The following is a 12438-nucleotide window of genomic DNA, read 5'->3' as shown; positions in this document are numbered from 1 at the left end:
AATGTGAGGGATAAGAGTTTGTGATGGGTACTTGGTATGTCTTGACTTGTGCGTAGATCTCCCTGGCAACGGCGCTAGAAATCCTTCTTGCTACCTCTTGAGCAAGCGTTGGTTTTCCCTTGAAGAGGAAAGGGTGATGCAGCAAAGTAGCGTAAGTATTTCCCTCAGTTTTTGAGAACCAAGGTATCAATCCAGTAGGAGACTACACACAAGTCGCCTAGTACCTGCACAAACAAACAAGAACCTCGCAACCAACACGATAAAAGGGGTTGTCAATCCCTTCACGGTCACTTGCGAAAGTGAGATCTGATAGAGATAATAAGATATTTTTTTGGTATTTTTGTGGTATAGATTGAAAAATAAAGATTGCAAAATAGATAATAAACTAGAATTGTAGATTGGAAGCTTATATGATGTAAAGTAGACCCGGGGGCCATAGGTTTCACTAGTGGCTTCTCTCAAAATAGCATGTATTACGGTGGGTGAACAAATTACTGCCGAGCATTTGATAGAAAAGCGCATAGTTATGATGATATCTAAGGCAACGATCATGAATATAGGCATCACGTCCGTGTCAAGTAGACCGAAATGATTCTGCATCTACTACTATTACTCCACACATTGACCGCTATCTAGCATGCATCTAGAGTTCATAAGAACGGAGTAATGCATTAGGCAAGATGACATGATGTAGAGGGATAAACTCAAGCAATATGATATAAACCCCATCTTTTTATCCTCGATGGAAACAATACAATACGTGTCGTTTCCCTTTCTGTCACTGGGATCGAGCACCGCAAGATTGAACCCAAAGTTAAGCACTTCTCCCATTGCAAGAAAGATTAATCTAATAGGCCAAACTAAACCGATAATTCAAAGAGACTTGCAAAGATATCAAATCATGCATATAAGAATTCAGAGAAGAATCAAATAATATTCATAGATAATCAAGTTCATAAACCCACAATTCATCGAATCTCGGCAAACACACCGCAAAAAGAGTTTACATCGAATAGATCTCCAAGAAGATCGAGGAGAACTTTGTATTGAGATCCAAAGAGAGAGAAGAAACCATCTAGCCAACTATGGACCCGAAGGTCTGTGGTAAACTACTCACACATCATCGGAGAGGCTATGGTGTTGATGTAGAAGCCCTCCGTGATCGAATCCCCCTCCGGCAGATCGCCAAAAAAGGCCCCAAGATAGGATCTCATGGGTATAGAAGGTTGCGGCGGTGGAAAAGGTGTTTCGTGGCTCTCCCCGAAGGTTTCAGGGTATAAGAGTATATATAGGTGAAAGAAGTAGGTCGGTGGAGCTGCGAGGGGCCCACGAGGGTGGGGGGCGCGCCTGGCCCCCCCTGGGCGCGCCCTCCTGCCTCGTGGCTTCCTCGCTGCTTTCTTGACGTCCACTCCAAGTCTCCTGGATTGCGTTTGTTCCAAAAACGATCCTCGCGAAGGTTTCATTCCGTTTGGATTCTGTTTGATATTCCTTTTCTACGAAACACTGAAATAGGCAAAAAAACAACAATTTGCACTGGGCTTTCGGTTAATAGGTTAGTTCCAAAAATAATATAAAAAGGTATAATAAAGCCCATTAAACATTCAAAATATAATAGCATGGAACAATAAAAAATTATAGATACATTGGATACGTATCAGTTATGTGCAAATAAACCCACACGTATGCACGCCAATTTCTTGCAGTGGTGAAGATATGTGTTATATTGGTAGTACAGTGTCACATGTTGACTTTTTTTTTCAGGTGATGAGAGGGTGCGAGACAGATGTATTTTTATAAGCTGGTTGTTGCGGATTGATTTGAGAAAACATTAACCAATCAAAATCGTGAACTAAATTCAAAATTGAACACCTCACTAGAATGAGAGAGCTCCTTGAGAAATTGTTGACCAAGTCCAAAATTGGGAACTCAATCCAAAATCATATTGGTCCTACAATATTGCATGTCCATATTTATTTTGACAGATGACGAGAGCGTGGGCGAGATTGATATATTTTTATAAGCTGGTTGTTGCCGATTAATTTGAGAAATCATTGACTAGTCAAAGTCATGAGATCAAATTTAAGATTGAACATCTCACTTGAATGAGAGAGCTCCTTGAAAATTGTTGATCATGACAAAAATTGGAAAACCAATCCAACATCATTGTCCTCAATTGAATGAGAGGCCTTCACTCCCTCGAAAAAAAAGAATGAGAGGCCTTCACCCTCTAGGGTGGAAAAAGCCCGACCAAGTTAAAATTGGGAATCCAATCCGAAACCAGTGTCATTGGTTAAAGGCCTTCACCCCCTAGTCGATTAACGACAAAATCTCTTGTTTTAACTTACTTCCTCAAACGATAACTCTATGAAGAGCTAAAGACATAGATGCAAAATGTAGCAGTAAAGACCATGGCTTTGAAGAACCTGCATGTAGCTTTTTAGTTTATCATGGTTTTTTTCTCAGTCATGTTTGTCACAATCAATTTGTTGCGATGTACTTTTTAGTTACCAATAAATAAAGTGTTACAAGCACCTTTGTGAAAACCCAATTACCGATCTGCCATGTTTTTTTACACCATTATTCTTGCCGCTTCTCCTTGCCTCAAGCGGCCATTCTAGTGCTATGCGGTGGATGAATTTGGTGTGGTTCGTGTGTGTGTGTGTGTGTGTGTGTGTGTGTATTCAGTGTTAGGTTGATGGTGGCCCTGTGACCAATGGATACAACGCCACACGAAATAGAAGTCCCTTGGTTCCATGCCTGTAACGAAATGGTTTTCACAGCTGACATTTGGGAGGTGATGGTGTTTTGATCTTCATGGAAGCATTTCTTCGACAACCTGCCATGGACTTGAGATATCCCAACTTGTAAATGCTTGATCTAAAATCATCTCCAGCTCGAGAGAACGTTGACATTGAAAGCGAAGACAATGGTGCCGAACAACCTTGATGTAACATTTTTTTATTGAGGGTCCATGTTGCTCGTGCTTACTAAAAATTATTTGATCTATAGTGCTGATTTTTTTAAAAAAGTAGTTTTTTATTTATAAACAATAAATAATGTCAAATTACTGAAAGATACTGCCTTATTTCGCTCTGCCCCCTTTTTTTTGTTATTAATCGAGCAAGGCCTTTCGAAGTAAAAAAAAAGCAAGGCATTAAAATGCAATTGGGCTTATTTGGGCTTCAATCGATTGAAATTTGCATTTGCCCAATTGCCCGTGTGACTGTGACTTCTGAGAGTCGGGAGAGCCAACAACCAAAAGAGGCCAATGCCGCCGCCGCCGCCGCCGTCGCAGGGAGCAATGGCCACCGGCGCCGCCAACCACCTCCTCCCCTGCTCCGTCGGCCGTCCGAAGGTGACGAATCAGCGGCGCAGACCCGCCTCCCTCTCCGTGCGCGCGTCCAGCGACGCCAACAGTAAGCCCCACTCTACCATCCCCACCCCCTTTCCCTTCCAGAACTCGTCCCATCCTATCCATGGCTTGACCGCTGCGTTTGCTTTGTTTCGCCGGTCGGTCGGTGGCCGCAGCCGTGACGCTCCTGGACTATGGCGCGGGCAACGTCCGCAGCGTGCGCAACGCAATCCGTCACCTCGGCTTCAACATCCGCGACGTGCGGAGCCCCGAGGACATCCTCGCCGCCGACCGCCTCGTATTCCCCGGAGTCGGAGCTTTCGGCTCCGCCATGGATGTCATCAACAGTACAGGCATGGCCGACGCGCTTCGCGAGTACATCCGCAGGGACCGCCCCTTCCTGGGTATCTGCCTCGGCCTTCAGCTGCTATTCGATTCCAGCGAGGAGAATGGCCCGGGTAAGGCTTTTAGCACTCTACTTGCTTGGGAACATGTTGGTGAGTAGGAGCTGATAGTGCATTCTCTACTGTAGTAAGCGGCCTTGGTGTGATACCTGGAGTTGTCAGGCGGTTCGACTCTTCGGAGGGTCTCATAGTGCCTCACATTGGATGGAACGCGCTCCAGATCACCAAGGACACGCAGCTGCTGCAAGGAGCTGATGGCCACCATGTGTACTTCGTTCACTCCTATCACGCTCTACCTGTAAGGAGTAACTCCATTTAGATGCTTTCTCTTATTGTGGAATCAAATTTGAGTTGTTTCTTCCTTTCTGCACGCTTAGTCAGATGCGAACAGAGACTGGATTTCGTCAACATGTAACTACGGTGAGAGTTTCATATCATCTATCTCGATGGGCAACATTCAGGCAGTTCAATTTCATCCAGAGAAGAGCGGAGGTAAAATATGTAGTTTATTCGTTAATATACATGATATTCCACAGATAAATATTGATGATATATGTTATAATGTAGATATAATATTGTAAGTTACTGATTTCTGGTAGTTTGCTTTGCCTGAATCGCCAAGGCTTGTGAAGTGTACAGGGTACATTCCAAGTGTATATTTACTATGTTCTTTTGTTTCGAGCAGCTACTGGGCTTTCCATTTTTGAAAAATTTCTCAGTCCTAACTCTTCAGGGGCAAAGGTAATCATCATGTCTGGCTTTGTTATTTGCACTTCCTTTTAATTTTTTTCCTCGACATGAAATTTCACACTTTTGTTTGCAATGCAGGCCCCAGCTCATAGGAAAGCATCAAAACTTGCAAAGAGAGTAAGCTTTTTATTGCCGAATGTTCCAGCGTCCATCACATATTCCATTACCATCTCGAACACCAGTTTCCATTGCCATCATACTTGTTATCTCCTATTTTGCAGGTGATAGCATGCCTTGATGTTCGGTCAAATGATAATGGGGATCTTGTAGTAACAAAGGGTGACCAGTATGATGTAAGAGATCATAGTAGTAGCAAAGAGGTACCAAACTTTATTCATCAACCCTGGGATATCAGTTTTCTACACATTAGAGCTAGTTCTTAGTTGGCCATTTAGGGATAGTTAGTTTCTGATGTACCTGTACAATCAAAAAATAATTTAAAACATCTTTACTGTTCTACCTAAACATAATCATTGTGTAATGGAATATATTTTTTATTCCATGCTTATAGGTAAGAAACCTTGGAAAGCCAGTGGAATTAGCAAGTCAATACTACATAGATGGGGCTGATGAGGTATTTTTCTACATAATGTTTACATATATGTATATATTTGCAATGCACATATGATCTGATACCATGAATACAAATTCCCCTTTAGGTCAGCTTCTTGAATATAACTGGTTTCCGTGCCTTTCCATTGGGTGATTTGCCAATGCTAGAGGTTTGTTTGAGTTTTATAACTATCAAGTATTTCCATTACTTGCCTTTATCTGGTGAAGTGACAGGTTCATACAATTGGTAGGTGCTACGTTGCGCATCTGAAAAAGTTTTTGTGCCACTTACAGTTGGTGGCGGTATAAGAGACTTCACAGATGAAAGTGGACGGTTAGTTCCTCTCCAGTTTTGAGCCAATGCTGCTACTGCTATACATATGTTTTCTTTCTTGTATGATTTGGTTAGAATGGAGGTCCTCATGTGAAATTGCATTGGTATGCTCAACATGGTAGAGACCATCATGCGCCGAGTCATTATCTTTGTGAGCAAATGTTGATCCCAGCACGGATGAACAGTATATTATTCCCGTTGACTTGATGAGATAATCTGTACTGAAATGGAAAAATTTCCCTGATTTTATTCTGAATATATCTGATTTTTAATATATATTTCCTTGTGTTCCAATCTCTGAGGGGTGTCAGACAGTCTACTATCTTATTCCTTTTTACTAGGGCCTACTTGCTACTCTCCATGTTTAATATTTTTATGTGTCCCTTCCCAACCGCAATATCCCTCACACTTTTTCTCGGGTGATATTTGGTACTAGTCAATACCAAGAAAATGGTTATGGCAGAATAATGATGACAATTTATCTCTTTTCAGATACTATTCAAGCTTGGAAGTAGCATCAGAATATTTCAGGTCTGGTGCTGACAAGATTTCAATTGGAAGTGATGCTGTTTTTGCTGCTGAAGCCTATTTACAGACTGGTGTATGTATCTTATTTTCCCTGCAATGTTCAGCTAATTTAGTAATTTCCCATAGCATAATTTTTCCTGTGTATCAGGTGAAGACAGGGAAAAGCAGCTTGGAGCAAATTTCTAGAGTATATGGAAATCAGGTTTACCTTTTGTTTATCTTCACAACTGCTTTTGTGTTTCTAGTAGTTTATTACCAACTATAATCTGAAATCGCATCTGGTACTCATATTAGCATGCCATTTTCTTTAAAAAAATAACATTGTGAAAAACTCAATAAATCATAATCAAGTCTGTGTGGGCTTTGATCAGGTCCAACGTATCAAAACGTTGTAAGGAACTATTCCAACAAAATCATATTCCAGCTATCTTTGCTGATCCTACTTAAAAATGATGCATGCAGTGGCGGAGCTACAAGGAAAAAACTGGCGGGCCATGCTACTGAAGAGCACACAAAAATTTAAAATTGGAACCATATACTATTTCAGTAGGCATAATCAGTACAGAGCTGCATACTTGTTCTCATTGATTACAAGATGCACACACACATTTATGTACATATATACTAGTACTAAGCAAAAGAATCCATAGTAGTTTAGCACCAGTCTTGATCATCATGGTGTTACATACTATAAATCAGCTTTCCGATCCACAATGCTTCTAAAGACGTCAGTGATATCTTCATAGCTGTATTTCTCCAGAATTTCACCCTCTATGTTGGCAAGGGAGAAATTTACCTGACGAAATTGACTGCTCGTTGTCCTCTTGGGTCGCCTACAGCACGGAAATGATGCTGGAATGGTCGTCCTCGCAGCGGCCAGTAGCTCAATTCCAGTCGCCGCTCGTTGCTCTGCTTGCCGCCGCTGCCGGGTCGCCACTGCCCACTGGCCGGCTCGCCGCCGCAGCTAGTGCCGCCACACCAGATGGTGGATGAGGGATGGATCGCCACTGGCGGCAGAGTTGAGGCTAGCTCCGACTAGCTGTGGCCGCGCCAGCTGCTGGTCCTCCGCCGCCGTCCAGTGCCGTGCCCTAGTGAAGTACGTGAACAGGGGATGGATTAGGTCTGTTGACTGTTGGACTGGAACGCCTTTGACCCTTTGTGTTATGGAGCGTGGTGGGCTGGCCATCATGTGGGCTGTGTGTTTGGGCTATGCCGCACATGTATATAATTTTTTTTTCGCGATTTTGCTGGACGGGCCACGGCACAGTTTTGCTCGTGAGTAGCTCCGCCAGTGCATGCAATACTCCACATTTTCGTTACTGCAACGCCCCAGATTTCTATTCTACCTTGTGGTTGTACCACACTACTCTAAATATCACAAAGTACAAGAAATACTCCAAATTATGGGTATTTACTGTACTTTGAGATATTTAGAGTAGTGTGGTAGCATCGCAAGGCAGAGTAGAAATCTGGGGTGTTAAAATTACATTGAAAAGTACCACGAAATTCTTTTGCTACCAATATTCCTCTTTTATTAGTTTTCCAAGTAACAACACAAAAGAATTATATGTCTGAGCATGATTGTTTTTCCTTATCCATTTAAATATCGAGGAGGTTTCGTAGGCACATTCAGGTCTTCTCTGTGGTCCATAACTGGGACCCTCAAACTTAGCTCCAGTAATAATTATTTCCATGTTTTCAGTTAACGAATTTTGATTTGCAACTGATGCAGTTTCTTTATCGCCATTTCAGATGAAGGACCTGTTTTTTCAGTTCTGTAGAACAGTTAGATAACCTGTAAATCACTCATTGTAACAAAGCTTTTTCTATCTCAGGCTGTAGTTGTAAGTATTGATCCTCGAAGAGTATATGTAAAAAGTCCAGATGAGGTGCAATTTAAAACTGTAAAAGTGTCCAGTAAAGGTATGCTTGCATATATTGCCTGTACAAATTTGCGTCTTAAATGTTCTCACATTTCCCGGTACGTCCTTCAGGTCCATCAGGAGAAGAATATGCATGGTACCAGTGCACAGTAAGTCATTTCTTCTGCTTTTGATTATCTCTCTCGTGATATGCCATTCATGCATGTGTGGTGTCATTACACAAAGATTTAGTTTACTACTCATCTAAGTGCCTATACAAATGGTTTACTCCAGATTATTGAAAAAAGGGAGCTCCCTTCAGATATTTCGAAGTTAATTAGTTTAGGTACAACCGTACAAGCGTATGTTTGTGTCTTGCGATGTGTTCATATCTTGTAGTATTAAACTATTAATTAAGATACTGGGTCTTTTCTAGTGGAGTTTTTGTGTGTCTACTTTTGCATTCTATAGTGTGGTGTCTTTTTTCTTTTTTGTACCAGTATAAGTGTTGATTTATTTCTGCTCCAGGTAAGTGGTGGGCGTGATAGCCGGCCTATAGGAGCATATGAACTAGCAAAAGCTGTCGAAGAATTGGGCGCAGGAGAAATACTACTCAACTGCATTGATTGTGATGGTATGCTAAATAGTTTTAATTTGTTAGTACACAAAGCTTATGTACGATAAGCTGGGTGGAACTTCTTATTGTCTTATTCAAGCCTCTGAAGCAATATCAAGAATCTTCTAGTTATGTTTGAGTACTTTTGATGAAGCTGCTTATGCTTGTAGCAAACTGTCAGAAGGTACCTTTTTCTAATCAAAACGCACAATTTGAAATATTCTTTGAAGGCGCTTAATCAACTGGGTGCACCAGTCACAAGATTCTTTTCTTTTCTGACATACCCCTGTTCTAATCAATTGGAATGGTCTTAAACAACTGGTTGCATCTCTAAGATACACATTGTAATTTCTGCCTGTCGCGAAGCTGCGACGTGGGGCAAATAAAATGGCGGAGTGTTTTCCTCCTGATATGCAGCACCGAGGGGGGCTAAAGGCCTTGGGATCCTCCACCTCACCTTCTTCATGCAAGGCATCAGGTCATATGCTGATGCATGTGGTCCATGCTTCGTTTATAGGTCGATCCGGTTGGTCAGAGTCTGTTGATTGGAACGGGTATTCATTAAAGTGTAGTTTCTGTGGTAGGATCAGAGTTGTGAAGGGCACGCCGTTTCGCAAAAATATTTCAAAGTGTAGTTTTATGGTAGTTTAATTGAAGTATGATACGTATAATTTCATGAAATTTGCTATATGTTTCTTCTTTTGGTAATCCTGATGATTTTCTGTTTTTGATGTTTGCTTTGTTTTGGATGTTTGCTTTGTGGTTTCATTCGTGATTGGGCACTTTAGGTACTTAATGGAGCCATTTCAAACAAGTGACACATGATTGTAGGACACTTTGTGCTTTTCCAATCTGGAATGATGATTTCACTCTATTATTCCTCACAAATTCTTAAGTATACAAGCCAACTTATCTTCATCAATATGTCAGCATTTTTTTAACTGAGTTAAGCGCAAGAAGATTACCTGTTTTGGATTACAGCTTGTTAATTTACTATGTAAATATGGTGTAAAATTTATAACTTGTAGCACATACTTTTCTTATATTGAATGTAGTGCATTTGTTGCTTGTTTTGTAGTGTTCTATAAAGCCATGCTGAATGCATCATGTCATTCTGTCTTGTAGGTCAGGGAGGTGGGTTTGATATAGATTTGATCAAAATGGTGTCGGATGCTGTGACAATTCCTGTCATTGCAAGCAGTGGTGCTGGTGCTGTGGAACATTTTTCTGAAGTCTTTGAGAAAACAAATGCTTCTGCTGCCCTTGCTGCTGGCATTTTCCATCGGAAAGAGGTATACTATCCCACCATTACATTTCATCCAAATGCTGTCATAAGGGCTACTCCAATGCGCCGACCCAAACGGATGCGGATTTTGTTTGCTTTTTGTCCGTTTGGGTCGGCCGAGTGGACAGCGTGTCCGCTTTTTTGTTTGGGCCGGCAGGTGCGCCCAACGGTGGCCGACGCATTTTGTCCGCGTGGACTTAAAAAAAGTTCAAACACATGCGCACAAAATTAAACATAGTTAAACATTAAAACGGCCGGTCAATCGCTGTCCCAAGTCCACCTAAACATAATTTTTTTTAAAACATGCGCCTCCCAGCCGCCCAGCACGCTGCGCGAGGCGTTGTCATTGTCATCACCGCCGCTGAGGTCGACGAAGTCCGGCGGCATCGGAGCCCATGGGAAGGCCTGTTGCCACGCCGCGCGCGCCGCCTCCTCTAACGTCTGCTGCGTCGGCAGCTCTGCCGCGTGATGCGCGCTCCTTCTCTTCCTTCGGTGCCCAGCGGGCACGCCACTCCTCCTCGCGCTCGGCCTGCATTCGCCGCTCGCCGTCGGCCCGCTCCTCCGCCAGCGCGCGTTGCCTCCACTACTCGAGGTATGCCGCCTCCTGCTCCGGCGTCGCCGCCAGCCAGATGGCTGGCGTGCTCACCCACTCGCGCAGGCCGCCAGTCCAGGCGTACTTCTCTGGCTCGGCCTCTATGGGCTCCTCCTTGGGGGCAGCGGGCGCTGGTTCAGGCAGCGGCGGCGGTGGCGGAGGGTAGATGCAGTCCCCCGCCGCCGACAGCTGCAGCGCCTCCTCCATGCCCGGCCAACGCGAGTGCTCCTCGCGCTTGGACTCATCTCCTCTAGGGCGCGCTGGAGCACCTCCTCCAATGTGGCTTGGTAGGCCTCCTCCTCCTTCGACGCCACCATTGGGGCGGTGGTATGTAGCCGGCGTCAAGTTGAACGCCGCCGCCGCGGGCCACATCGAGCTCGGTGGCGAACGGCGTACGCCGGATCGCGACGCTGCTCCGATGTTAGGAGGGCACGGGCACGACGCTTGCACACCTCCGCATGCGCGCGCGGCGACCGCGACAACGTCGACACCTGGATGCCGTGGGGTCAAGGTGCCAACCGTGGGGGAGATTGATGTGCCAGTGGTACCGCGCGCAGTGCACCGGGATGTAGAGCCGGTCCCGTGGCCGGTGACCCTTCCTGGCACGCGGCACCATTGCGAAGCCGTCCAGCGGCATTGGCGGCGACACATGGGATGAGCCAGCGCCGGTGTTGAACTTGTACTTTCCCTTGTTGATGGAACCCATGGCGGACGCGCGGGCTGGCTAGGCTAGGGTTTTCTGTCGCCGGTGCGGGAGCGAGGGTGGCCAGATGTGGACAGGGGTGAGAGGAGCAGTGGATGAGGCCGGCCCCCTCGCACGCTCGTGGACTCCGAAGGCTTGCCCCAAGGTAGGTGGACGCATTGACTAGGACCGCGTGGGATAGGTGGGCGACCAACATACGGGCCCGAGACGGACACCAAGCGGATGTGCGGAGTGTCCGTTTCGTGTCCATGTGGACGCAAATCGGGCGCAAATATGGGCCAGGAATGCATCTAGACGGACAGCGGGCGGACGGATTTTGGGTTTGCGTCAGTGCGTTGGCACGGCGTTTTTGTCCGTTTCGACTCAAACGGACACGCATGGACCATTCCCAAGGTAGGTGGATGCATTGACTAGGACCGCATGGGGTAGGTGGGCGGCCAACATACGGGCCCGAGGCAGACGCGCGGCGCGTTCGTGTGGACGCAAATCGGGCGCAAATATGGGCTGGGAATGCATCTAGACGGACAGCGAGCGGACGGATTTGGGTTTTCGTCGGTGCGTTGGCCCGGCGTTTTCGTCCGTTTCGACCCAAACGAACACGCAAGATCATTTGCGTCGGCGCGTTGGAGTTGCCCTAATGCCCAGCGAATACCATTTCTCTGACACCAATCTTGCCATCTTTTCATAGTAAAGTACATGACTATCCATTAGTTAATTGGTGTCAATACGTTATATCTTCATTCCACAAAGGCCGTGAGGTCTTGGTAATTCTTATGCACAGTATCTTAAGATCCTTGCTCCTCTTGAATTCTGCAATGGCCGATTTATTCCAGCAGCTATACCTTTTCTTGTGGTTGTAATTGTTCTATCAGCGCAGTGTAGGCATTCTCGATGGGTTAAAATTATCATCTGCCATTTGGTTTGAATTTGACACCTTGAACTTTTGCTTTGACACAGGTTCCCATTCTAGCAGTGAAAGAGCATCTGGTAGATGCTGGTGTGGAGGTCAGAATGCTGTAATCTAAGATGGACTAGCCTAACATACCGTGTGAAACCTTTGGTTTATTTGAAATTTTCTATCAGATGTAACAATGGTATCTTGGGAGCATGTGTGGTACAGTGGCAGTGCATAGAATATTGATTGGAAATGCAATTTCGGAATAAATTAATAAGAATGACGCTTTGAGTGCTCAAGTTGTTGCCTTTTCTTCATCATGCCAACCGAGCAAGCAGTAACACGGCTTCTGTCACAGAACGATGTGAAATCGAGGTAACGCTCGGGAGGGCGGGTCGTCCCTGATCCTTAGAGCATTTCCAATAGAAAATATAAATTTAGAGATGTAATTTCTTTTTACATCTCTAAAAAGTGTTTTTTTATCTGAAAATAAGGGACAACTCCAACAGACGATGCAAAACGAAGATGTAAAACAGCTGCTCCAATAGAAGATGCAAATGGAGAT

The 12438-nt window shown here is 44.6% G+C and overlaps 1 protein-coding gene across 1 annotated transcript; it reads left to right on the top strand.

The window, feature by feature from the left end:
* The first annotated feature begins 3202 nt into the window (after positions 1-3202).
* On the top strand, positions 3203-12172 carry LOC125552354 (imidazole glycerol phosphate synthase hisHF, chloroplastic). The gene is made up of 17 exons (XM_048715867.1): positions 3203-3416; positions 3529-3810; positions 3885-4054; positions 4134-4248; positions 4442-4497; positions 4585-4623; positions 4728-4826; positions 5018-5080; positions 5166-5228; positions 5310-5392; positions 5885-5993; positions 6069-6122; positions 7756-7843; positions 7915-7952; positions 8311-8416; positions 9524-9690; positions 11936-12172. Exons 1-17 carry the CDS (start codon positions 3269-3271, stop codon positions 11996-11998), a joined length of 1743 nt encoding a protein of 580 aa, XP_048571824.1. The 5' UTR covers positions 3203-3268; the 3' UTR covers positions 11999-12172.
* Positions 12173-12438: the final 266 nt, after the last annotated feature.

Source organism: Triticum urartu, chromosome 4 (genome assembly GCF_003073215.2).
Source record: "Triticum urartu cultivar G1812 chromosome 4, Tu2.1, whole genome shotgun sequence".
Classification (NCBI taxonomy): domain Eukaryota; kingdom Viridiplantae; phylum Streptophyta; class Magnoliopsida; order Poales; family Poaceae; genus Triticum; species Triticum urartu.
The sequence above is the reverse complement of the archived record's forward strand: the minus strand, read 5'-3'. Positions and strand labels throughout refer to the sequence as shown.